The sequence below is a fragment of the Drosophila rhopaloa genome, unplaced genomic scaffold (genome assembly GCF_018152115.1).
Source record: "Drosophila rhopaloa isolate 14029-0021.01 unplaced genomic scaffold, ASM1815211v1 contig_2, whole genome shotgun sequence".
Taxonomy (NCBI): Eukaryota; Metazoa; Arthropoda; class Insecta; order Diptera; family Drosophilidae; genus Drosophila; species Drosophila rhopaloa.
Window position 1 is genome coordinate 20,649,711 of NW_025335083.1, and position 24,960 is coordinate 20,674,670.

Consider the following 24,960-nt stretch of genomic DNA (forward strand, 5'->3'; position numbering starts at 1 on the left):
ATATATACTTATTAAATTTTATTGGTTTTAGCAGTATCAAGAGCACTATAGCGTAGAGACTCGCTCTCCAACAGCGGGACAGGACTTCAATGGCTCCTCGACGATTCCAGGCTATGCCAACCAGGGATCCCTGCCCCGTCAAGCGGCACCGGGAAGCACAGGATTATCAGAATTGGACTCCTTGTTGCAGGATCTGCAGAATGCTCGCTACAATGGGGCGGATAGGAAGGGTGAGGGAAATTACCAATTTTTTGAGGAAGCAATATGTTCGACAGTTACTTTAAAATGTTATTAGACGTCTGCTGTCGAAAAAGTTTAACATAATTGTAAAGAATTTTCGGTGTATAAAAATCGCTGGTAGATTATTGAAAAGTATATTAACTCTTGTGAGTGTCAAACCCGAGCTATTTATGGCACATAAACCAACACATTTTATAGCTTAATACAAAATAGAGCCGTTTCTAGTGAGTTAGTTTGCACAAAATAATCTAGCATATTTAAAAATATTTACTAAATGCGACTTTTTACTATTACCAAAAGAATTATAATTGTTTTGAATAGTTTTCAAAATATAAAGACATAATTTAACTGCCATATATAAACTATAAAATGGTTTTAGGAACACTAGTGAATCGGAAAGACTTTAAGTACATGTAGCTCTTGTCTTCCATTATTATTAATTTATTTTCTTTGACTCTCCTCAGAAGTTGATGTACCGGTGAACTACAGCACTCCAGTCTCGAAATACAATACGATCAATAGCTATGCCACCGTGGAGGAGCGTCCCACAATGGACAGCCTGCTGAATGAACTGGACAATGCTCACATCTATGCTGTGCCTAATGGGTATGCAACAAACTCATCCCACCTTTGGATGCAGGAATTAACTTTACATTATTATTCATGTACTTGACAGAACTGCACACAAATCCCCGACGCCGGGACGCCATGTCACCATCACCGTTCGAGAAACCAAAACGGAGAAGCTCTCGGGTCCCGATGGTCCAGGTATATACCCATTTACACTCAAATCTACTCGGTTTAATCTTTACTAATCTGTTCTGGGTTTTCAATTTGCAGTTGGCACCGTGGAAGAACAGATTGTGCAGCAGAAAGATTCGTATACACCCAATCATGCTGTTCCGAATCAACAGGTGCACCAGGCTTATACGTCGCAAGCTACCAAGGAATTGGACGACCTGATGGCATCGTTATCCGACTTCAAGGTAAGTCATTGCTAATTGGGGTTCCTTGCAGCCATTAAGTAATTATGGTCACCAACGTGTGATGTATAATGGAAAAGAACTAATGAGTTTAAGGAGTAAACAATTAAACAGTTGTTTTTAATTTCCTAAAATGAAAATCCTTCCGCCTGTTATATTTTCTTTTACTTAGAAATTCAAAAACTATGGTATCATAAATGTGCCAATTGAATTGCTCTAATAGGGTTGTAAAAACTATGTTAAAAAATCGCTTTTTTGTACAAACTTATTCATAAGTTTTAAATATGACAATATGATTAACTTATTGAAAAACGAAACAAGCCTCCACACAGAAAAATAAGGCTAGCTAGATAATAATATATTAAAATGGTTTTAGTCCTAAACCGATCTGTAATTGCTATGTTTATTTCTTTCATACTTTAGCAATTACATGTACTACAAAATGTGAACATTTTTGATGATTGTCAATATTCAATATTTATAAACTGCAGTAAAAGGTTGTTGATAAGCAGATACAAATTTGTAACTATAACACGCATTGGCCACGCGTTTTATATATATTGAATAAAATTCAAGTGGATACTTCGGTGGTCGGAATCGATTCATTCTCTAACAAATACAGGAACACAATAATCCATTGTCATTAAAATTAATTTTCCAAAATACATAATTTTGCAAAACAAAGCGTATTCTATTTACCCAAATCCACATCGATATACAATATTTGCAAGTACTTTTTGTAAACAACACATTTGTTTTCACTTTTTCACCTGTCTGAGGGATTCGCTCACTTTGAACAGCGTCATAACAAATTGCATGTGGCCAAAGGCTTCCTATCTCCTGCTTCGTTTATTTTTGGATATTCTTAGCAGGCGACATCCCATTTCTCGGTTAGATTGTGTTTTGTAATAATAACCATAAAATGAACAGATATATCATCGCAAATCGTCTGACGCATGGCAACCGAGCGAATCTAATGACACCGCCGATCCATGGATACCCGGCCCATGCCCATTGACGATCCCTTAGAAAAGTCGCCGGGCATCTGAAAAGATCTTGACTTTGACATCTGCCAACGCAACCCGAAGGTGGATATTGGGTATACTTTAATGGGCCACATAAATTGATTAGGCTAATGAAGTCTGATTATGATGGCGAGCATTTATAGTGACTGTCACACGATTTATTGCACACGGCGCCAAAACATTTAATGTTCTTCCACATCTCTACCAAAAGTTATTTTAAATTCTATCTGTACCCCATTAAGCCATCAATCAAATCGAGTAAACAAAAATGTATTTAATTATTCGTACAGTGCACATCTCCTTAGAATATATCCAAAACAAAAAAAATATTGTTTCCGTTCATTTGGATTAGCCTGTTTTTCTTTAATGGCGATGCCTTAATTTCTCTTCCTCTCACATGTCTGACATTTGTTTTTAGAACTTTCTGACATCTTGAACAGAGCGCCTACTTGGATGATGTATTTCAGCAGATGTCTTTTGCATTTTATTCGGTCTTTCTACGCCTTGTTTCAGTTTGCTTTTTATGACCTTATTTAATATACTGCAGTCCGTCTGCTCCTTTCACTCGTTTAAATGGAATTGGGTCAAGGCTGGAGGGACGTTTCCTTTTATCGACTGTCCTTGGCTCACTTAGTTAATGGAATGCATCAATCATTGGATTGGAACCGAAAAATAAATTTCAGTGAAGGCAAAGAATGCGGTTTATTAATAGTTTGTAAATGTGTTAAAAAGCATTCAAATTCTTTATTTTTTCTGACTACAATGATTATTTACAAACATACAAAGTACTAGTTATGCAAAAAATTCAAATAATACTTGTTGAATCTCAATTATAATAAATACCTACCATATATTATTTTTTTGCACCTATAAATTCTCTTAAGCTTATTTCACTTTAAAATGTATTTAAACTCTTTTTGACTGTCAGATAAACAAGAGTGTTTAAATAATTTTTTGTGGCTTTTCTCAAAGTAATTTATTGGCAATATCTTTAATTTAATTATACTTCATGATGTGACAGTTAGTATCATTTTAGTTTAAGTAGGCATTTTTGAAAAGTTTTATAATTTGTATTAAATATTTTAAATGTTAAAAATGTAAACCTAATGAACACTGAGAGACTCGACCTTATTTCGCGCAAAAATTTTAAGATGTCAGCAGGGAATGCCGCGAATTGTCAGTTTGTCGCGAAGGTGTTCGGCGTGCATTAATTATTAATTAATTACTAAGTGAAAAATATTTTTGCACAGTTTTATTTTGTTGGCAATCGATTCGATGGCCATTGCGTCCAAATTAGCAGACACAGAAGTGAGAAGGAGGTGAATGGATTCTTAAGATTTTGAGTAAATTGCAATTCAATGTCATTGACGAATGGCAGGCGTGCATATACAAAGTATATATGAAAGGTCGGTCTTGTTAATTATTTAATATCATTTTCAATTTTCTGCCAACCGCCTGGGTGGGCGCAAAAACGGGGCAAGGGGCGTGGCAAGGCGTGTCCGTGACTTTTGTTGATATGATAAATATGAGAATTAAATAGAAAAGCCTCTTAGCCCCTTGCTCTTTTTGTGTATATGTGGAAGGCGCAGAAAAAAAAGTGAAATACAAATATATTCGGATATAAACAATATTGCACACGGCACGTAGGATTTTCCCGGCGATTTTCCTACCCACACATCAGCACAAACGGACAGTTAGTCGCCCGCCCACCCCCACACTCGCCCAACACCCCCTCCCTCCAACTTGTCAACGCGTTTTCCACAGCGCCGCTTTTGCTATAGTTTTTCATTGCAAATCATTTGCATGGCTATTTTCGAAAGCGTTTTTTATTCTATTTTCTTTCATTTCTATAACCCAAGCGATCCATTCGGCTGTGGGTGTTTTAGTGTGTCTGATTTATTTTCTATATTTTTGTTTGCGCTTTCATTGCCATCATCTGGCGTTCAAAACCGCATTCGTATTCGCATTTTCCGTCCATTACTCCGCCCTAACCCCGCCACGCATTCATTGATCGAGATTTCCTATGGGCCTGCTTCCTGTCCCCCATTTTATAATCCCACTGCTTTCCACCTTTTCCCCGCTTTCCCAAATTATTGACCGCGACTGGAAGCGTGTGCCATGCTCATGCTCTTTTTATGGGGAAATCCTGTCCAACAGCCGGTCGACGTTCATTTTTATACTCCACGCCAAGCGACGATTTCAGCGGTTCCACTTCGCTTTGTATACGATTTGGGTCTTAAAATAGCCAATGAAAATATTAGAATCAGAAAACCCCGCCAACGCTAAAGCCAATGGCAATTGGTGCGGTAGCGGAAACAGGAGCGGAGTTTCTTTGGTCCGGGTGGGGTCAATAGATCTAAATAGCCGTGAAATATCTTACCCTTTTAAACTCTTTACTCGAAAATTACATTTGAAAATGAATATTTTGTAATATCTTTACAACAAAATCTAAGCTCGGAAAGTTCTTTAAAGCAATCTTTTGGATATTTGGTGTAGGATACAGTCATAGCATTTAGGTACTACATTATAATAACTTTTTTATAAATCACTATGTTGGATAAGTCTATATATTTATAAGGTCAAGAATTATTCCTGATATGAACATTTAATAACTATAACTATATTGTTATTAAAGATAATTTTATATAACTGGTTAGAATGATGTTTGTATCCTAACATACTAATTTATTGTCTTGAATTTTTGTAATATTTTTGGGGTCAAATAAAAAGTATTTATTTAGTTTGCCACATTGATTAACCGAATAGGATTTCATTCCGCAACACATTTATTTAATTCTAACTCTCGACTGTAGTTTAGTAGCCCCCTTTCCAGTCCTGATCCGCCCCTTGCCAAAGGCGGAGGACGCTCAATTAGGCGTCTACTTAGTTAGGCTGAAGCAGGCAGAACACAAGCACGCCCAATGAAAACGCAAAGTTTATGAAAGAAAAATTGAATATTGAAATGGAGACTCGACAGACAAGATCCACATACACACATGCACACAGAGGAGAATCCCCGCGACCGCCCACTCTCTTCCTTCCATCGAAGGCGTTCTTTCGTATTTTTGGCAATGAACGAAAACTACGTCAACGTAGAAGAAAAATGCTTTGCATATGAGGAGAGCGTCGTGCGCAACGAGGTCCACAAACACACAGATACTCGGCTATATAGTTCAGGCAGGAGAATCTGTGCGAAGAGGAAGAGAAACATTATTTTTGATATTTTGATTTTATTTTTTTTTTTTGGCTGTGGGTAAAAGCAAAAGTTTTTGTGCTAGCGCTCGCACAACTTTTGATTCAGTCGAGTCAGGCACATCGACGTAAGACCACCGCGACAGGATCATCAAGGATAGTGGATAGCACTAATCGGAATCATTGTCCATTCGCAGGTTAGCAACGGAACGAACGGCATCGGAAACGGAAGTCATCCGCAACAGCACTCGTCGACAGTGCAACACCAGACGGTAACCGACTACGCCAGACCGAACAAGGGAAGCCAACAGGCCCATCTCACCCAGACGATCGAGGAGACGACCATCGTCGAGGACAGTCGCGAGGATCAGTTGGATTCTATGCTAGGCAATTTACAGGCCAATATGAGTCGCCAAGGAGTCAATACCGTGCAGAAGGGCTGCTGCAATGCCTGCGAGAAGCCGATTGTCGGCCAGGTGATCACCGCCTTGGGCAAGACCTGGCATCCGGAGCACTTTACGTGCAACCACTGCAGCCAGGAGTTGGGCACCCGCAATTTCTTCGAACGCGACGGCTTCCCCTACTGCGAGCCGGACTACCACAATCTGTTCAGCCCGCGTTGCGCCTACTGCAATGGGGCCATTCTGGACAAGTGCGTCACGGCGCTGGACAAGACCTGGCACACGGAGCACTTCTTCTGCGCCCAGTGCGGCCAGCAGTTCGGCGAGGAGGGATTCCATGAGCGCGATGGCAAGCCCTACTGCCGCAACGACTACTTCGAGATGTTCGCCCCGAAGTGCAACGGCTGCAACAGGGCCATCATGGAGAACTACATCTCGGCACTGAACTCGCAGTGGCATCCAGACTGCTTCGTCTGCAGGGTAAGTTTCTATCCAATAATAATCCTTATTAAATGCTATTTTCTTTTCGCCCAGAAGGTAGCAAACTTTTCACAGTTCAAAAAGTCAATTAAAATATGGATTTCATTAATCTATATTTTTATTTACCATCCAAACACTATGGCCAGATATTGGTTTTTAAATAATATAGACCTTCTGTTTAAACATAAATTATATTAATTCCACTGCAACATATATTAACTAATATTGACCTTTTCAAGAATACTATTCTTTTGTCTTCTAAAAAACATGCATTAACTAGAAAGCAATTAAATTCCATTGCCTAACTAAATATTTAGATAGTTGAAAAAATATTTAATAATCTCTGGAGATTATCTGCTGCCCCAATGATAATTTGTAACAAGAGTGCACTTTTTAATCGCTCATCCTGGTCACGTTTATCCTTTAGGATTGCAAGGAGGCCGTTCGCGGCAAGTCCTTCTATGCCATGGAGGGCAAGCCCGTGTGTCCAAAGTGCGTGGGCGTCGATGAGGAGGAATAGGAGAGATCCAACAGCAGCAGCAGCACCAAAACTTGTTGCTGAAGTTCAGCAGCCAAACGAAAATAGAACCCGGTGGCAGCAGCGGCTTTAGATACATTTTTGTATCTAGTTGCGTGCCACTTTTTTTTTTATTATCAACGTCATGAAGAACTGGCGGCCCAAAACAGCTGCCCGCCGTCCGTCTCGGGCTATTTTCGTTGCGGGTCTAGGAGCAACACAACAGCAGCAACATATATACAGCAGCAGCAGCAGCAACACGCACAGCAGCAACATCGGCAGTGGCAACAGCAATTTAAACCCCTTTTAACCCCCCTTTTTCGCTCGCCCAGCTGGCCCGCTCCTTTGGGGCAGGTGCCGCTGGGGAAAATGAGTCTCGAGATCCCTGAAAACCAGCCCTCTATGATGGTCTTTTTGCCCCCAATCCGCCCTTGCCCCTGAACCCCCGACTTGTTGAACTTTTTCTATGCAATTTTTGTAGGCTTAAGTTTATAGGTACTTTTTAAATTTAAAATCATTTATGAAAATGACCAACAATATTGTAATTTGTTTTTGTAAATAAAATTTTAATAATTACACATTAAAAATGAAAAACAAACTAAAAAAGAGAACAAAACAACCAACAAAAAACAAGAACAGAAAATGGGAAATGGAAAAGATGAAAAGTGTTTGTAAGCTTTTCAAGGTGGCGGCGACCTTCGGGCGGCATCCACCCACCCAAAGCCACCCAATGAGACCTCGTGTCAAGGTCAGTGTCAGTGTGCTGGCCTTGACACATGTGTCTGTTGCCATCGACTTGGAACCACCCCCACAGTTTTCTGTTCTTGTTGCTGTTGTTCCGGTTGATAAACAAATTACAATATTGTGGATTAGATTTTCGATTAGCGAAAGCAATAATTTTTAGCAGCTGAGACTATTTTCGTTGCTGACGTTGTAGTCAGCATTTCTATGCTTCCCATAGTACTTGTCTATATATCTGTCTATAATGGACGTAAGATTCGCACTGTTTATTGCCCGACTTTAATGGGCACCCCAGGGTGTTAATTGAATTGATTGTTCTAACTAAATTTAAATATATTCGTCAATCGTAGTCAACTGGATCTCGCCAGTTCTCGATTTGGATAGCCAAAAATAGCAGAACTGCAATCTTTATAAAATTATATAAAATACGTAATTGAAATTCTCCATTGACTGAAGGAAAATTCGTGCCATATATACTTTTGGTTTATTTTTAGTTCATATCGATATTGATTATTTGTTTTAATTTTTGTTGCTGTGTGCCCCACTTATGAGTTTCCTTTCATATAATCAAAAAAGAAAATTTATGAAATGTTTCAGGGGAAATAGTTGCACCTGTTGTTTATGGAATGATTGATTCGTATGAGGTGGTGAAAAACGAAAATAGGTTTTCACCCGCAGCTATCACGTTCTCAATGATCCTTTTGCTCCACAGTTCGTTTGCTGTTGTCGGTTGAATGATATTGTCCTCTGCCCTTCTCTGTTTCTTTCCACCCACCAACATTTGGATACTGGCCAAAAGCGTGCGCAAAATGTTATTGTCTTAAGACAATTGTTGCTGTTCCTGCTGCTGCTGAAATGTTTTTCCAAAAGACCAACAAAAATGAAACAAATGTCTTGGCCACTGTTCTTTCATATATTTATCATATTTAAATTTCCTCGAATCTTGTTTTTGAAATGTACAATCTCTTCTTTCCAATTAGCTTGACACTATGCACAGTGGGACCAGAGATGGTATCGTATTGGCCCGTTCGACACTTTTGGTTTGACAAAATTCTAATTAGGTACTTCAGGCCAGGCGTAAAATTTTGCACATCAAATATTATGTTGTCGACTCTCGATCGGTTTGCTGGTTCGTCATGCTATATGACAACTAATTTATGGTCGTAATTAGCCTCCGACGGGGACTGCACGACCATTTGGCCCACAATACATCATCCTAGTACCTCACATATATTTTTAAATCACACATAATCGTACATCTAGTACCCAAATAATGTAGTTTTTATTTTAAGGCGCAGTAACTATTTCTAGTTGCTATATACTGTGTTTTTAAGAAATCCATGCCTTATAGAAATATTTAGTATTATAAACCATACACACCATAATATCATAAACCATGCACAGTTAAGACTTTTGGGCTTAAAAAACTATGATATATAAATTTATAATTTACCTTCAAGACACTAATATTCACCGTGATTTTTTCTCCCACACACAGGACTGTCGACAGCCCTTCCAGGGAGGATCGTTCTTTGACCACGAGGGACTACCGTACTGTGAGACGCACTACCATGCCAAGCGGGGATCACTGTGCGCCGGGTGCTCGAAACCCATCACCGGACGCTGCATCACGGCCATGTTCAAGAAATTCCACCCGGAACACTTTGTCTGCGCCTTCTGCCTCAAGCAGTTGAACAAGGGCACTTTCAAGGAGCAGAAGGACAAGCCGTACTGCCACACCTGCTTTGACAAGATATTCGGTTAAATTCGCAGCTGCCAAAACCTAGTTATGGATACAATACTGTTTTTTATACGATTTACGAACCCTATCCCACACGCACAACACACCTATACACCCGTACACCTACTTACCGTGCATCTGTGCTTTGTATAACCGAGTCAATTTAGTAATTTAATTAACGCCATTCGAGCAGGATACGATAATAAAATGCAATCGTAATCAATTAGCAGACACTAATCCTAATAAATTATGTTGGTCACTTTGATATTGCTACTCGTTCGACAAGAAAAAGACCACAGAATGATAAATAAATAAATATGAGAATGTCAAAATATGCAATTTTTATTGCCTACCTCAATGGTTGGTGGGGTAGTAGGTAAAAGCTGAGGGAAAACTTTCACAAAGTGTTCAACAATTTCAACGAGAAAACTAAACGATTTGTGCAAAATTATATGGTATACTTATAGGCAAACAACTAAATTTCAGATAACTATTAGTGATGTTAAGCTAACAGTTGCTTAATCTTTAATTCCTGTCAATTGAGGATAATTTTCACGGATATATTTCGTCGTTGGCTGGATATTTACAGAAAAAAGAAATAAATGAAAAATGGGAGAAAAGGTTGAAAAGTAAAGTTGAGATTTATGAATTCAGCTTAAGAATTTTTTTTACTAGTACTGTAAACGAATTAAATTTAAAACCGATACTGGAGTTAATCACAACTTTGGTCAACCAAAAAAAGTAGGCAATTGATATTGACTAAGCTTTTTCGACCAGTGTAAGTACAAAGATGTAAAATATAAAATTAATATTTCAAGGCCAAGGACTTTCTGGATAAGCCACTTAGCCAAGACCCGAACCCCAGCGTAGTTTTTAGCTTTCTGTTTCTTGTTTGCTCCACATCTTTGTATCTCACTCTCATTCCGAATCTTTTGGATACGGATACAATATACTCACCCACACAGATGAATAACGATGCCGGCCGGTTAACTAATAGTCTCCTGCCTTCTCGCTCTGACAACAGCCACTTGACATTGAGGCCGAAAAGAAGAGGAAGAGGCCAGCTCTCATCGACCCACTCCCCCACACCCCACCACCATCCCCCGCCCAATATTCATCGTACATCCCCAAGAGAGAGAACATCGAGTACACAAAAAGAAAAAACGTTGTCATATCAAGATACTAGGCGAACATTCCAGAATTTTAAAAAAAAATGCTTTTATATGATTTTAAGCTATCTACATAACTACATTAAAAATATATAAATATTTCAAAAAGAGATTGGATCACTGTTCTAGTGAGAGAGTTTCCAGAAGCAGGAGCTTTATTGTCTAAGCCTTTAGTATGTGTCAGCTTTTGTAAACAAAATTGGAGTTCATCTTAATTTACTTAACTTTTTCTACAAAGAAAAATTATATGGAAAATCTAGATGTTTATTTAACCTGCAAATTTTGATATCCATCTGTGTTTATTTGTTTGCTGTGTTCGTGTGGGACTCGCCCCTATAAAAGACCGTAGGGTTCCCATACTTTTATGATTCAGGCGGCGTTATTTTCGCTCTGCTCCGCTCATTCACTTCCCATCCGTTGGCCGTGTCGGTTCGTGGTTTCCCCAATCCAATTCTCCGGTTCACCGCTCCCCGATTCTCAGATTCTCTCGCGGTCGTGTGCCGGTTGTTGTTGCTGTTGTTGTTCTCGGTGCTTTTTTCAATTCCGCGTGCGTGGGTGTGTATGTATATTATTTGTGTTTAATTGCCATTATATTATGAGCTCAGCTGGTAAAGAGTTTTCTAATTTTTGAATCTAATCAGAGCGAAATTTCTTCGGGAGAGAAGAAAAGAGAAGAAAAACAGGGCGGGACGAAGAGAAGCGCCACAGGTTGGTGGTTCGCACACAGATACAGATGCAACGAGAGCATCTCTCACGTGGCCAAAACCAGAGTTTCTGACTCCGATTCTTGGACTTTTCTCTCTCCCGCCTTTTGGGCCCAAAACAGTGCCGTTTCTACCTACTTGTTGTTTTCGCGGTGATGTAATATAAGCCAGCCCCGAAACCGAACCCGAACCCGAGTCCTTAGCCAAACAAATCGCGTACAGGGTGTGTTGATAATACGGTAAAAGCTTTAATGGGGATTTTCGTTTTATTAAAAAATCTTTATTAGATCACAAAAAATACTAGTAAAAATATTTTAGATTTTCCTTGAATCTTTGCTAATATAAAATTGCATTTTAACTGTAGTAATCCATTAAATTGGATTGGAATACTTTAAAGACAACACATACAAAATATAGCAAAAGTCATGGAAATACAATAAATATAAAGCTTACAAATACAAAAGCATTGTGCACCTGTGATTTAGATTATCTTAAAATCATTTCACCTAATTGGCGGCAATTTCAAAATTGATTCTAATCAAGATTGTAAAAGGTATTTAAGTGTTAGTAAGATTAAATCTGTCACGAGAATATTCCGTTTTTATGTATTATTTCCCAGTTCATGTTCACTTCAATTCGGAGATCTAAATTTAAAAGATATTATTGGATTTTCTAACTGAAATTTAGTCATATTTTTTCATGCACAAATTTTTTTAATGTGTTTCGGTTAATGAAACCTTCTACTGTACCACGTCCCTGATATCAGCCTCAATTGGGCTGAATGTGGCCACAATTGAGGGCCCTCTGTGCCGAAGTGTTGATTGTGCGCTAATTTGTCTGGGGTGTGTGTAAATAAAAGTGAAATTAGCCGCTGCAAATTGCATTGTAATTCATTTGAAAACGTCGCTTATGTCGCTTGGCTCCAATTGATTGATAAAAAGGGGAGAGAATAAAAATAAACCACAGGCTATTTTCATGTTCAAGGTTGACTCACAATAGAGTAGTGGTCGGTCAGCAAATTGGGACAATTTCCACCGGCACGCAACAGCGATTGGGTGTACTAATGGGTTTTGCTCATTACATCCTCACCTGGCCACAAATTTCGAGCGGGCTTATCACGTAAGCCAATAGTTTTGTGGCCACTTGGTCGGCCAGCTGTTCAGTGCTTCTCCAACTGTTCCCCCTTATCAGTTTCGGGATTTTTTTTCGTTATTTTATTTTTGTTTGGATTTATGCTTTACAATACACATACTTGTTTATTCTTACTGTTTGATGACATTCGCATACGCCCCTTCTTAAAGCTCTTGACTTCCATTTCCGTTTAAAGTTCTTATTTTGTTTATTTTTCAAACCATCCCCATTGTTTTTCTACCAAGTCGAGTGCAAGCAAACAATTTCGAGTGAAGTGCGGTTTCCTCGTGATTTCGCAAAAATACAGATTGTTAGAATTTCTTGGGTACGAGTACATATCTGAGATTGCGAATTGAGTTGTGCTAATTAAGTGTAGCAGTAAACATTCTGAGAAGGCTATAAGAACCAGTTTATGGTCGGTTTTTCGACCATTTCGTCAACGAAATCTACCCGAACCTAGACAACAAAAACTTATCACTGTGACTGCGGGTTCACGGGTATATTTATTGCTAATTGTTATAATTAGTCGATGGGTGACAACGAATCGGACATTTGTGTTTGTTTTTATCTGTGCTTGAAACGAATAGTGAGTTGACTTGAAAATGACTCAGGTAGAGAAACGATTTGTCGTAAGTGACCGAATGAAACGCTTTAGGGTTTGAATATAATTATATATACGAACTTATTGCTAAGGTTCTTAAGTGAAGAATCTATAATATTACATATATATATATATAGTCACAAAACCTCTATTTGAAGTTATAATGAGGGAATCTACTTTTATTAAGTGCCGTGCTTTTGACGACCAATTTCAGCCTTATCATATTTTTTCGATTTCTCAGAAACCCCGAAAGTGGCTAAATCAAAGTCCACTAGACAAAATTTGACGTATAATTGTATACAAAAAGATAAGATGGTCAACATTAATTGAACTTTGCTTCTGAAGTATCGAATTGTAAGCCGCTAGAAATCTAATTAATTATATGTAGATTATCCGTATCGATGATATTCTCCCTCTTTGAAGTCGTCGGTTTTTAGAGTGAGATATAAATAAACACTGTTTTTCTACTGTATTACCGCATGATCGCTTCATGTTTGAGACTTCTGAGTACTTAATTGACCGGGTGCTCTTTGGGTCACGTAATTCTATTTTTATTCCAAGGACAGGCTTGCAATGCGGGTTGAATGCGTGATTAAATACCTTAGATATCAAGTGTCAATAAATTCAAGCAATTCGTACAAGATTTGATAATCTACGATATATTTATACACTTAGGGCGATTGTGGCAAAACTTCAAAAGGGGATTCCATAATGCTGACGAGTTCTAGACATTTGTCGGAAGCGTGTAGAGAACATTAGTCAGAGGGTACACAGATTATGCTTATCAAGTATAGATTTTTATTGGAATAATATTACCAAAATAGGGAATAAGCGATCGAAAACCTACCTCTCTATCTCTATCTATATCTATTCCGCTCATCCTGATTGATTTCCTATTATCATTTCCAAAGATACATTTTTCAATAGAGATCAATTACTTGCTGCACATAATTTAATTAAACGCCAAGAGCAATAAACAATATAATTTGCTTAACTTGTAAACAAGTCGGGGTAATCTAGATATCGCCCTCCGCCAGCTTGAATGTCTTGAGATCCACATCATCGTACAGAGCCACTTCGTGACCAGGATCCTCCTTCTCCTCGTCCAGCAGACAGTAGATGCTGTCCGACTCCTGTTTAATGATCTCATCCCCCAGTCGCTTCCAGAAGGGACGACAGCGGTTTTTCCACTGGCGCAGGTTGAAGAAGGCACAGTATCTTGTAGTGGATGACTTAAGCATTGCCATATAAAGTGGTGTTATCTCGTCGGCCATTAACTTGGCCTGCAGGTAATTGGCCATCTTGCGTCTGTGTTGATCGTTAAAGTCCACATAAATGCGTTTGGCATGCTCGTAGCACTTCTTTGCAATGCTCGTCATCTGAGTGTCCTTGGCGAAGATTTTCCCCAAGTGTAAAAGGATCTCTGCCTCCAAATCGCGATGGGTGTAAAGACGCGACAAACGAAGTGCACGCTTGTAGCACGAGATCGCTTTGTCCACGTGATCAAAGCTTTTTGATAAGAAAAGGGTTAACAAATACTAAAGAGGCCAAGGAAAGTAAGCTACTTACATCTCAGAACATTGGCCCTGGAATAAATAGTACTTAATGTTCAGCTTGACGAAGCGGTACTCTGTGCAGGCCAAGATCTGGGTGCGGATCTGGTCCAGACATTGCTGTGCCGAGTTATAGTTTCCGATCTCCATTAGAAAGTAAGCACGCTCCAGGAAGGTGTCACAAAAGATTTCCATGTTCTTCTCCCTACCAACTAATAGGGTTGAAATGGGGGTTATTTTGGGCAGTTTTAATAAATGCATACAAAATTTTTTTCAAAGACTATAAAAAAAGCATTAAAATTTTGTGTGTATCAGGAAACTTAGGAATGTTTGCAGAACGGAAATAAATTGAAGGAATGAAATCGTACTCACTTTCCGCTATCAAGACTGTAGCCCTGCGTGCCATGGCCACCGCATCCTCGGGATGCTGGCGCACAATGGCCTTGCCTTGGATGAGGAGTTGCCTGGCGAGATTCTGGGCCACCAGTTCGTGGAGCGTGAGGCTGCCGGCGGGCATGCCAATCTCGGCGGTCCAGACATGACCCCGCACCAGATCCATGGCGATCTGCAGGTAGTTAATGGCCTGGGTGCGCTGACCCGTGTTCACCAGATACGAAGCGTAGGAGTAGTAAATGCGAGAGATGGACTCGGCTGCCTCCCGCTCCTGACCCTCGATTTTGTGACACAGCGAGATGATGTGCTCGTTGAGGGCCACCAGGGCGTATGCGTATTTCTGGCGATATGGCTCCAGCAATTGCATCGTCTCGAAGAACAGGGCGAAACACTGCTTGAGTCCGCGGTGTTTGTTCAGGCAAACGGCCAGTTCGGCATCCCGCAATCGGTGCACCATTCCGTAGAGCAACTCCGAGTCATCGGAAAGGCGTTCCCGGATATTTAGGCTCTCGAAAAGAGCCTGCTCCTTGGTGGCCAGGCAGTGCAGGAAGTCCGGCAGCATGGTGCATCCCGCCCGGCGCAACTCGTCCTCCAGGGCCTCGAAAACTGGTCCCTTAATCCGACGCGCTTCATCGTATGTCAGTGAAGTGATGCCCTCGCGAATGGACTTGCGATCAAAGTTGATCTCCCGGAAGTTTCGGTGCGGAAGATTTCGCTTCACCTGGCGCTTGATTCGCACCACCTCATTCTGCCGCTGAATGGACATAATCCCCGTTTAGTTTTAGGCCAGTGTTTCCTAAAATGTATTCAGTCTATTTTGTATAGTAGAGTATATAGATTCTATACTCTGGGTTATATTTTTTGGAGTGACAATTTAAGCAAAGGTTACTTGTAAATGAAACAACAAACAAATTGATAAATGTTTAGTTAAATTTTACTATTCCCAATGTTTTTTATTGTTGCAACACATTTACATTTATTTGCATAATTTATTCACAAGTTTCATGACCTACTTTATTCTGTTCCCATTTTGGGTTCTGGTATTTACCAAGACTATTCCCAATGGTTCGGAACTGCACTTGGCAGTTGTGCTGCTGGAAAGTTTTAGGAACACTGTGACTCGAATAGGTTAGCTGTTAGCAGTGGCTTTAAAACCACTAACCAGTTGTTTAAAGGCTCTAAAACCAGCAGCTCTTGAGGTTTTCCTTTCTACGGCTTCAGTTGACTGCACGCTTGCAGATAATGCAGTTCGAGTGCTCCACTTGTTGGGCATATCGTCTGGGCCATTTGGGGCATTTAAGCATTGGTTTTAGATCGCATTCCCTCTGTGGCCTCTCGACTGCAAGCAGCTCCACTGATCCATTTAATTGATCACTTCCTTTTGTTTCTAGAAATCAAATAAAAACACACAATGGCCAGCGAGGACACGAGCTTTATTCCCGATCTTCCCATCGGCGGACCATTGGCCGTTTATCGAAAGAGGGCTAACTTTGACTGGAAACGACTGCGCTTGATATTCGAAAAGGAGCAGGGATTGCGTATTAAGGTAAGTGGATCAGTGTATCTTATCTCTCTTTATTTGATGAATGCTGAAATATATTTTTGAGAGGTTGCATAAGGCTTTCTATAGTTAGTAAAGTCAATTGATATCATTAACCAAGAATGAATCAAGAACCGTTAAAAAGCAATTTCAGGCACTCAAAATACGCTAGAAAACAAAATAAAGTGCCGTGAGGTGTAATAATTTTTGTGCTTAGATTAGATTAGTTATAAGTTCGAAATGCAGTAACTAAAAAATATTAGGCAAGTAAAGCTTTAAATGCTTTCTGTATATTGTAGGCAAAACTCATTAATACCTGTAGCCTAAACTAACGCAAGTTAACTGCTTGGTCCATTATACTTGCAATATATAAAATAAATCTTTTCAGAATTTAAATAACTAAAATATGTATTTTAAATTAAAATAGGATTGAAAAATAAAATTGTAAAGGTGCTGATATTTCTGTAGCATTCATGAAACACATTTCTTGGAGAACCGCTGAAATACAATTTTTCTGTAAAATCGGTATAAAATAAAACCCACTCATGACCCCCTTTAACTTGCAGTACAAAGTGTGGCGCCGCTTGGAGAATGATCCCCTCTTCGCCCACCCCTCCCGCACTTTGCCCATGGACGAGCAGAAGCGTTTGTGCGCCATGCAGGTGAATCGCATGAAGCACTTGGACCTGGTGCCCAAGGAGATCGAGCAACTGAGCTTCTCGGCCAAGACCAAGTACTTGATGTACATTAACGAGGCACTGGCCTGCTATTCGCCCAGTTTATCGGTGAAGATCGCCCTGGGAGTTGGACTGTTCAACAATGCCATCCGTGCAATGGGCACCGAAAAGCACACGAAATATATCGAGGCTGCCTGGAATCGGGAAGTGATCACCTGTCTGGCCATCACGGAATTATCACATGGCAGCAATACGAAGAGCATCCGGACAACGGCCACCTATGATCCGAGTACCCAGGAGTTTGTGATCAATACGCCGGACTTTGAGGCGGCCAAATGCTGGGTGGGAAATCTGGGGAAAACTGCCACAGTGGCCATGACTTTCGCCAATCTCTATACCGCTGATGGTCAAAACCATGGTCTTCATGGCTTCCTGATTCCCATTCGTGATCCCAAGACACTGCTCTCGTATCCCGGTGTTTTGGTGGGCGACATTGGTGAGAAGTGTGGCCTAAATGGCATTGACAATGGCTTCGTGGTCTTTACCAACTATCGCATTCCACGCGACAATCTGCTCAATCGCACCAGTGACGTAACGCCGGAGGGGGCTTACGAGAGTGTGTTCACCGAGCCGGGAAAGGTCCTTGGAGCGGCACTCGAAAGCTTCTCCGCCGGCAGGATTGGCATAATGCAGGAGTCGGCTAATACCCTTTGCAGTGCAGCCGTTATCGCAGTTCGCTACGCGGCAGTTCGCAAGCAATTTGGCCCGGAACGACAAGGCGAGGAGATGGCCATCCTGGAGTACCAACTGCATGTGAGTAAAGTCTGCTAAAATGGACTTAAATTATAATTTTTGAATTAAAAAAAAAATATATAGAAAAATGAACAAGCTTGATGACTGAATTTCATTATTACAAGCATTTATAAACATTATTTGCAATATACACACATCTATGGTAAAATTAAAAACAACTTGAAACTAATTTTCATAGAATAATCAAAGATTAAAGGTTTAATTTGCAGTTTAAAAATATCAGTTGCATTTTACACTCCATATCAGTTAGAGTACCAAGCCTCAATTTAAATGTTTAAACATTTGTATGTAGCATACATTTTTCATTACAAAACATAGTAGTAATTAAGATCAGTAAATAATTGGTAGGTCTAGTTTTTTTTTGTTTGAAGCAAGACCTTGTTACATGAACGTCGTGCTGAATTATAAAATATATTGATGTCTATTGAATACTAATTTGTATTTATTTCCTCCCCAGCAATATCGCATATTTCCCTATTTGGCGGCTGCTTGTGTCCAGAAAATCGCCACCGAAGAGCTGACAATCACGTATATGGAGATCATAGCCCGATCCCAGGCGGATTCCAATGGCTTTGATATTTTGGTGGGTTGTTTTAGTACCTTTTGTAATATAAAATCTAATGTAAACTATTTTGTAGACCCAAAACGCCGCGGAGATCCATGCCTTGATCTCCTCGTCAAAGCCTTTGATCACCTGGGCAGCTCGGGATGCTATTCAGGAAGCACGTGAGGCCTGCGGAGGACATGGCTACCTGGCAGCAGCAAAACTTGGCCAGATGCGCACCGATCACGATCCCCTGTGCACCTACGAAGGTGACAACAATGTCCTGGGACAACAGGCCTCCAATTGGCTACTGCGCCAGTGGAGTGCAAAGCAACTGGAGACGCCCATTGGCAGTGTGAAATTCCTGGAGCACCGCAAGGAGTTGCTGGCCCTCAATTACGCATCCTTGGTGCAGAAGACTTCTATGTCCAGCTGGCAGTGTGAGTTAACCCCATTCCATTAAATCCTATTTCAATATATTTTTTCAGTCCTTTATTTTTTTGTTTTTAAACCATAACTTTTGAGTAAATTTTATAAAACAATATTCTAAAAACTAGAGAAACATTTACCTAACTTAAAATACTATTTATAACATATAGACAAATTAATGTTTAACAGAAAATCAAATTAGGATTACTTAAAGTTTATTACAAAAACAGGAAAAAGGATTTTATGGAAATGGATAAAACATGATCATTTTTCAAAAATCCTATTTATTTTTTTATCACAAGAATTTTTTTTGATTTAAGGGGTATTACAACAAGTTACATATCATTTAGTAAAAATTTGAAAGAATTTGGAGAATATCTTGTATATATGGCAATTGTTTTTATAGTTGTTTCTTTTTATTGAATTTATTTGACTAAAGAAATATTTTCCTTGCAGTTTCCTTGAGGTGCTACGAGTGGCTGCTTTGCCATTTGATGGCCCGAACCACAACTCACATCGAGGGTCAGTTGGCAGCGGGATGCAGTCGATTTGAAGCCAGGAACAACTCCCAAGTGGCCGGAGCTCGGGAATTATCCTTGGCCTATGCCGAGTACTATGCTCTTACGCGATATGTTAATCATGTCAGCAAACTGACAGTGGAGGCCCCATATGCCTCCATTCTCCGCCTGCTGTTCGATGTCTATGCCATGTGGTTGCTGGAGAAGCACATGACCACCTTTTATGTGGGTGGCTTTGCAGCTGGACGAGATTTCTCGGCTGCAGTGCGTCAGCTGCTGCTGGATAGTTGCCTGCAACTAAAAGATGTGGCTGTGAGCATAGCAGATGCCATTTCGCCACCCGATTTTGCCCTGAATTCGGTGATCGCCCGGGCAGATGGTCTGCTCTACGAGAATTTGCAAAACGAATTTATGACCAATGAAGGTGCGTTCCAGCGACCTTCCTGGTGGCGTGACGTCATCATACCGCAGGCTCAGTCGAAACTCTGAGCAATCCCCACCGAGTTTTCCAGGAGACGAGGATGAAGACAAGTGCCTGACTAGGAAATTTGAGCATTTGGCTCGCGCTAAGCAAATCAAGATGTTTTGAAGTTATTGTTGCCTCATTTGAAATCAGGTATTATGGCAAACCACATTCGCATCGATCCTAGTAAAACGTTTTATATCATATATGTACCAACTATAACATACATTCGAGTATTTTAAGATCAAATCTGTTACTAGTTTATGTTTAAACGAGTTAAATAAAATATATAAAAATGTGTTAAAAAACTTTAAATCTGGCAGTTATTTAAACGAAAACATTTTCAACATTATTTTATATAATAAATTGTAAACAACACAATGCAATTTTATTTTCTTAAAAATCCCAGAAGCCGAAAAAAATAAAAATCATTAAAAATTGGTTTAGGTTGTTAACTTTTTTTATATGAGGAATCCTATTCCATCTTGCTCCAATAGAAATTAATAGGATTTAGTTTTAAAATATAATGAATAAAAAAATAAAAATAATAGCAGATTAAACAATTTTACAAGCAAAAGGTATTTTCGGATCAAGATACGGAGATTAACATAAAAATTTAGACCTGAATTCTTGGCCAAGTATTTAAGAATGATTTTAGGCATAAATGGTAATACCACCACAACCAACCCTTTTGTAAAAGCTTTTATCAAAAGTAACGCTTTCCATAAAAAATAAGAAACAGAAACAACAATTTTTATTATAATTATTCAGTCAGCGAGCCTCCCTTTTACATTAAATCCCCGAGGCGAGTGATTCGGTAAGCGGTTTCGGTTTTGGTTTCGGTTTCGACTCTCTAGTCGGTGTCATCTCAGTCGTCGTCATCGCCACAATGTCGGATCCGCAGGTGTCGGATCGTTTATAAGAGGACCTGGACCCACCTGTTCCGAGTCAGACGTTGCCCAGTTCTCGACCAGTGAAGAAGATCGCGAGAGAGAATACCAGAAAGTCAGAACGAAAAACCGAAACTGGTCAAGAACCGAATCATAAACAAATCAAGTGAGTCGTGCTCGCAGTGTTTCAGTTTCTGTATCTCTATCTGTGAACCGAGTGAGAACTCTTTGAAGTACTCTATCTATATGACAAGAGTAGCCTCTCCCTATAACATTGATAGTTTTGCCAATTTGTTGCGCAGTTTTGGTTCCGTATTTGGGAGTGTATGTGGTGCGGCACTAAGTGTTCAATGTTAGTCTGTCTTATCGCCGTGATTTAAATGATGTTGTATGGGAGAGCTCGAAAACAGTGATCGGTGATCATCAAAGTCAGGGCAAAATAAAAAACAAAACGCGTCGTTCATCGGTAGTGCTTCTCAGTCGAGTTCCTTTGTTTCAACAGATCCGCGCAAAAAATTGTTAATTATTAATATTTTATATATAAAAAAAGGAAAATAACTAATCATCTTCAGACCGGTTGCTTAGCTCAAAAGTCAGTCAATTAGAACACCTCAATTGTTGAAAACACAAAAAATTCCCTCTCCTAATGGCAACTTGAAAAACTTCTGTAAAAAAATAACAAAAAAGCGTTAACAAATTGGAATATAAATGGCGCACCAAAAATATATACAGATGGCAAATCCAAACAAAATAAAAAATCTGAAACACAAAACATTCAATATCAATTTCTAAACTCTGAACAAATTAGTGAGAACCGGTTTGTTCTTCTCTTTTTTCTCTTGGCAGCCGAACAATCGAATTGAGTCAATAATAATATACAGAGTCATATGGGGATCCATTAATTTACATTTTGGGGTTTTCTGTTTTCGATTTGGTAGGCCAGACCGAACCCCACCCCGCCGTCCCCCGTGATTTCTTTTCGCCAATTCATTATTGAAAAATCGTGTAAGGGCAATTAGTTGTGGGGCTGGGCCAGTAAAATGAATATGAAATGCTTGTAATTGCTGGCTATGGGGTATAAAAACATCGTGGCTAGTTAGGCGGGGGTGCAGTGCGAAGCCAATGACCCTGTGAAAGGCATCCATCCAAGAATCGATTACCGGGAGTGCATCCCCCATGCATTTGCACCCCGCACAGATTACCGGCTTATGCAAGCGGATTTATGGATTCTGGCCTGGGGTCGCCTAATGACAATGGGTGCGAAAGTATCGGGAAACAATGGGCCCAGTCATTAGCAGATGCTACTGGGCAAACTTCAGATCTGATCTTACATAAGAATAAGTCATCTTGCGATCCATATATATACGCGAGTAAATCCATTTCCGCTTTGGTCTTAAAAAACACAAATTGAATAGGGTCTAAACCATGCATCGCTGGGCTCGAACAAGTTCCATTTACACTAATTTCAGAACCAGTTTTTAATGATTTCTTTGTTTTATTTATTTTACACCCCCAGCTCAAAAATACAAGCGAATTTCGCATACGCAGATGCCTGTCAAATAAAATGTGGAAGTTTCTGCTTATTTGTGTGGTGATGAGTGCTCTGAATCAAGAATCTTCGGGGGGTAAGTAAACTCATAAATAAATAAATTCCCGATTTATAAAAATCATGTTTTCCCTGAAGTTTGTTTTGTTTGTAATAACAAGTATACGAAGGCTTCAATAGAGCACCAATCTTATTTTTAAATATTTTTTAAAGTTGTGATCAAATTGTATACTTTAAGACCCTCATCTTCTTAGTAAGCTTTAAGTAGCTTATAAAATACCAAATTAATGGCTTATACCTTTAGACCTTTTTTTAACGATCACTAGTCACTTATAGTGACTAGGTTTTAGTTGCATAAGTAAATTCATAATTCTTAAAAAATGAACTGCAAAATTCATTAAATAAAAATGTTTTATTAGGAATATTAAATATATTTCTAGAGCAAAATATAAATTAAGACTACCTCAAGCGTTCAAGCGTTTTTAATCGTTATCTTATATAAATAAAATTACCGAATGATTAGTTTTTTTAAAGGGAGAAAACCAAAGTATTTTTTATTTTAATTTTCATTACTCTTTAAAATTAATTGGGCAAGAAAAATATATGTTTGCTATTGCCGGAACTTAACAAAAATGTAGTTTTAAAGGGAATACTATATCTTTTATTATTCTAAATTTTTTTTTAAAAGTAAAACCAATATTTATGATGATGTTTCTAATTCAGCTAACAGCGGACCTTCCCGTAGGAGACGCGCCTACGCCGGAGGATATGCGGGGGGATATGCCAGCAGTGGAGGAGGAGGCGGAGGCTATTCGGGATCCTACAACAGCGGCGGTGGAGGCTATGGACACAGCAGCTATGTGGGTACTGGTGGTGGTGGAGGTGGTGGCTACTACGATTACGATGACTACGATGGAAACTCGCCCAACTTTGGCATCATCGATCCGTATCTTTTCCACCAGCAGCTGACGAATCACATTCTGGCCCAGAACTACGCCAACCAACAGTAAGCATCGATCTTCTCCAGGGGATTTTTGGGCTGGGGTTGTTTGGTAGTCTTACGGCGGGCTAAGGGTTAACCTAACGCTTGAATCTATCTATTCTTGTAGAGCTATAACGGGTCTGGCCACGGCTGGCAATGCTTTTGCATCTGCGGATGCTTCCCTAGTCAACGACAACGATGAGTAATTACCATTAGCTAGTCTTTAAATAATCCCAATACTAATCTGTGGGTTTTTTTGTCTCTGAAATGCTAATCTATATTCCTATCCCTTCGCAGTCGCATCCTGCAGCAGATTGCCGCTCAGCAGGCCTATCATGACAATTTGGTGCGTCAGAATCGGTACAGGGGAGGATCAGGATCCGCATCCGGATCCTCATCTGGATCTGGATCTGGTGGTGTATCTTCCTATAACTCACATCGCTATGCACCCAGCTATGCCGCCGCCTCGGGATCCATCGGACCCAATGGCTATCGCCAAACGGCCTTTATCAACCCAGCCAATCCGGTAAGTCATTGGATCATTAATTTAAGGAAAAATACTTTTGGGGTTTTTGGATAAGTAAAACCAGTTTATACATCATATAATTCAAGACTTATTGCCTTCAGTTAGGGCACAATTATTTTGTATTTTAAATTCACATCTGATTTGGAATTTATCTTTGCGTATCTTAAACTCAGATTAGAGACCTGAAAATTAAATTATTGCTTTATTGAAGCGAAATAATAATCTTAGCTTACTAACTAATTAACTTGGACGCAATCCTTCCAACGTTGTGAACATTATATACATTTAAAATGTTTAATATTTTCAATGGATATTGAACAGCTTGAAATTAAACTATTATTTTAGTGAAGTATAATTTTAATATTATAAAAACTTATTTTACTAATTCATGTTGAAATGGATTGACTGGATTAAACTAATCAATATTCTTTATGTGCAGGCCTCCCCCAACATTGTGAATCGTTTCGGAGGTGGAAGCGGAAGCGGCGGCGGCTCCTCATACTCCAGTTCCAGCAGCTCTGGAGGAGGAAGCGGTGGTGGTGGTGGTGGCTACAAGGGCGTCTCGGTGTCCTCCTACAGTCACAGCAACGGAGATGGAACCAGCCGACGTGGAGCCCAGACCACAGTGAACGACAACGGAAAGGTCACCTCGTACTCAGTGCACTCTTAATGAGATCGCTGGCGACTTTCTGGTGGCTAGACCAACATTTACTCCGGTCTGACAAAAGCAAACCGATCCCATTTAATTTGTATAAAAAAATATATATATATAAATATACGTGTATTTTATTGTATATTCTTATCGGTGGCGTTTCTAAAGCGGCGCTTTCTTTAATTAGAAAGTTTCCCTCTCTTTTACTCGCATAGACAATAAAAATATGTAAATTTTATATATTTGTTTATTGCCCTTGATTTCAACGTTGTTGCTGGAATAGCATACAATTTTTGCAAAATTTTAAATATATAAATAAATTGAGTAATTAAATACGTTTATTTGAATGTCACTATAAAAGATTATTTTTATTTCAATGTTTTCGTTTTTCATTGGATGAATGACCGTATCAAAGGTGACAGGAAGTGATCTATCTCAAGTTGAAAATCTCGACACATTTAATTCAATATAAAATGGCAAACTTCAAGATCGAATTTCTTATTCGAGGT

At 39.5% G+C, this 24,960-nt stretch overlaps 4 protein-coding genes across 15 annotated transcripts in view; 3 read left to right on the forward strand and 1 right to left on the reverse strand.

The window, feature by feature from the left end:
• Nucleotides 1-9,654, forward strand: part of LOC108043349 (leupaxin) — a 26,300-nt gene extending 16,646 nt beyond the window's left edge. For 5 of the 9 annotated variants that reach the window (XM_044460371.1, XM_044460366.1, XM_044460372.1 and 2 more), the window contains 6 exons: nt 32-230; nt 705-846; nt 917-1,008; nt 1,081-1,226; nt 5,638-6,321; nt 9,078-9,654. In XM_044460371.1, the coding sequence (XP_044316306.1) occupies nt 32-230; nt 705-846; nt 917-1,008; nt 1,081-1,226; nt 5,638-6,321; nt 9,078-9,344 (1,530 nt within the window). In that variant the 3' untranslated portion in view covers nt 9,345-9,654. Of the gene's footprint in view, nt 1-31; nt 231-704; nt 847-916; nt 1,009-1,080; nt 1,227-5,637; nt 6,322-6,748; nt 7,414-9,077 lie in introns of those variants that run through there. The other 4 variants (XM_044460368.1, XM_044460367.1, XM_044460370.1 and 1 more) reach the window with 2 other exon arrangements.
• Nucleotides 9,655-10,911: 1,257 nt separating this feature from the next.
• Nucleotides 10,912-20,163, forward strand: LOC108044204 (peroxisomal acyl-coenzyme A oxidase 3). 2 transcript variants are annotated; one of them, XM_017123112.2, is made up of 6 exons: nt 10,912-11,048; nt 16,263-16,417; nt 16,978-17,901; nt 18,359-18,484; nt 18,540-18,885; nt 19,331-20,163. In XM_017123112.2, exons 2-6 carry the CDS (start codon nt 16,283-16,285, stop codon nt 19,879-19,881), a joined length of 2,082 nt encoding a protein of 693 aa, XP_016978601.1. In that variant the 5' UTR covers nt 10,912-11,048; nt 16,263-16,282; the 3' UTR covers nt 19,882-20,163. The 2 variants fall into 2 exon arrangements, with proteins under 2 accessions (XP_016978601.1, XP_016978600.1); XM_017123111.2 differs by having other exon boundaries at nt 10,912-11,044.
• LOC108044205 lies at nt 13,860-15,705 on the reverse strand. The gene is made up of 3 exons (XM_017123114.2): nt 14,851-15,705; nt 14,495-14,690; nt 13,860-14,434 (listed from the first exon to the last, which is right to left on the reverse strand). Exons 1-3 carry the CDS (start codon nt 15,635-15,637, stop codon nt 13,942-13,944), a joined length of 1,476 nt encoding a protein of 491 aa, XP_016978603.1. The 5' UTR covers nt 15,638-15,705; the 3' UTR covers nt 13,860-13,941.
• Nucleotides 20,164-20,782: 619 nt separating the features above from the next.
• Nucleotides 20,783-24,593, forward strand: LOC108038753 (keratin, type I cytoskeletal 9). Of its 3 annotated transcripts, none has more exons than XM_017115579.2 (6): nt 20,784-20,911; nt 22,262-22,370; nt 23,015-23,297; nt 23,401-23,475; nt 23,571-23,799; nt 24,239-24,593. In XM_017115579.2, exons 2-6 carry the CDS (start codon nt 22,310-22,312, stop codon nt 24,467-24,469), a joined length of 879 nt encoding a protein of 292 aa, XP_016971068.2. In that variant the 5' UTR covers nt 20,784-20,911; nt 22,262-22,309; the 3' UTR covers nt 24,470-24,593. The 3 variants fall into 3 exon arrangements, with proteins under 3 accessions (XP_016971070.2, XP_016971068.2, XP_016971069.2); XM_017115580.2 differs by lacking the exon at nt 20,784-20,911 and adding an exon at nt 21,009-21,097; XM_017115581.2 differs by lacking the exon at nt 23,401-23,475 and having other exon boundaries at nt 20,783-20,911.
• The last annotated feature ends 367 nt before the right edge of the window (nt 24,594-24,960 follow it).

Bases quoted from the DNA above. Each gene is read 5' to 3' on its own strand.
- LOC108044205 (XM_017123114.2), bottom strand. From the start codon at position 15,637: ATGTCCATTCAGCGGCAGAATGAGGTGGTGCGAATCAAGCGCCAGGTG. The intron at 14,691-14,850 runs GTGAGTACGATT...CAACCCTATTAG, and splicing joins TACAGTCTTGATAGCGGAAA to TTGGTAGGGAGAAGAACATG. The intron at 14,435-14,494 runs GTAAGTAGCTTA...CTTATCAAAAAG, and splicing joins CAGGGCCAATGTTCTGAGAT to CTTTGATCACGTGGACAAAG.
- LOC108044204 (XM_017123112.2), top strand. From the start codon at position 16,283: ATGGCCAGCGAGGACACGAGCTTTATTCCCGATCTTCCCATCGGCGGA. The intron at 17,902-18,358 runs GTGAGTAAAGTC...TTTCCTCCCCAG, and splicing joins TCCTGGAGTACCAACTGCAT to CAATATCGCATATTTCCCTA. The intron at 18,485-18,539 runs GTGGGTTGTTTT...ACTATTTTGTAG, and splicing joins CCAATGGCTTTGATATTTTG to ACCCAAAACGCCGCGGAGAT.
- LOC108038753 (XM_017115579.2), top strand. From the start codon at position 22,310: ATGTGGAAGTTTCTGCTTATTTGTGTGGTGATGAGTGCTCTGAATCAA. The intron at 23,476-23,570 runs GTAATTACCATT...ATCCCTTCGCAG, and splicing joins CTAGTCAACGACAACGATGA to TCGCATCCTGCAGCAGATTG. The intron at 23,800-24,238 runs GTAAGTCATTGG...CTTTATGTGCAG, and splicing joins TTATCAACCCAGCCAATCCG to GCCTCCCCCAACATTGTGAA.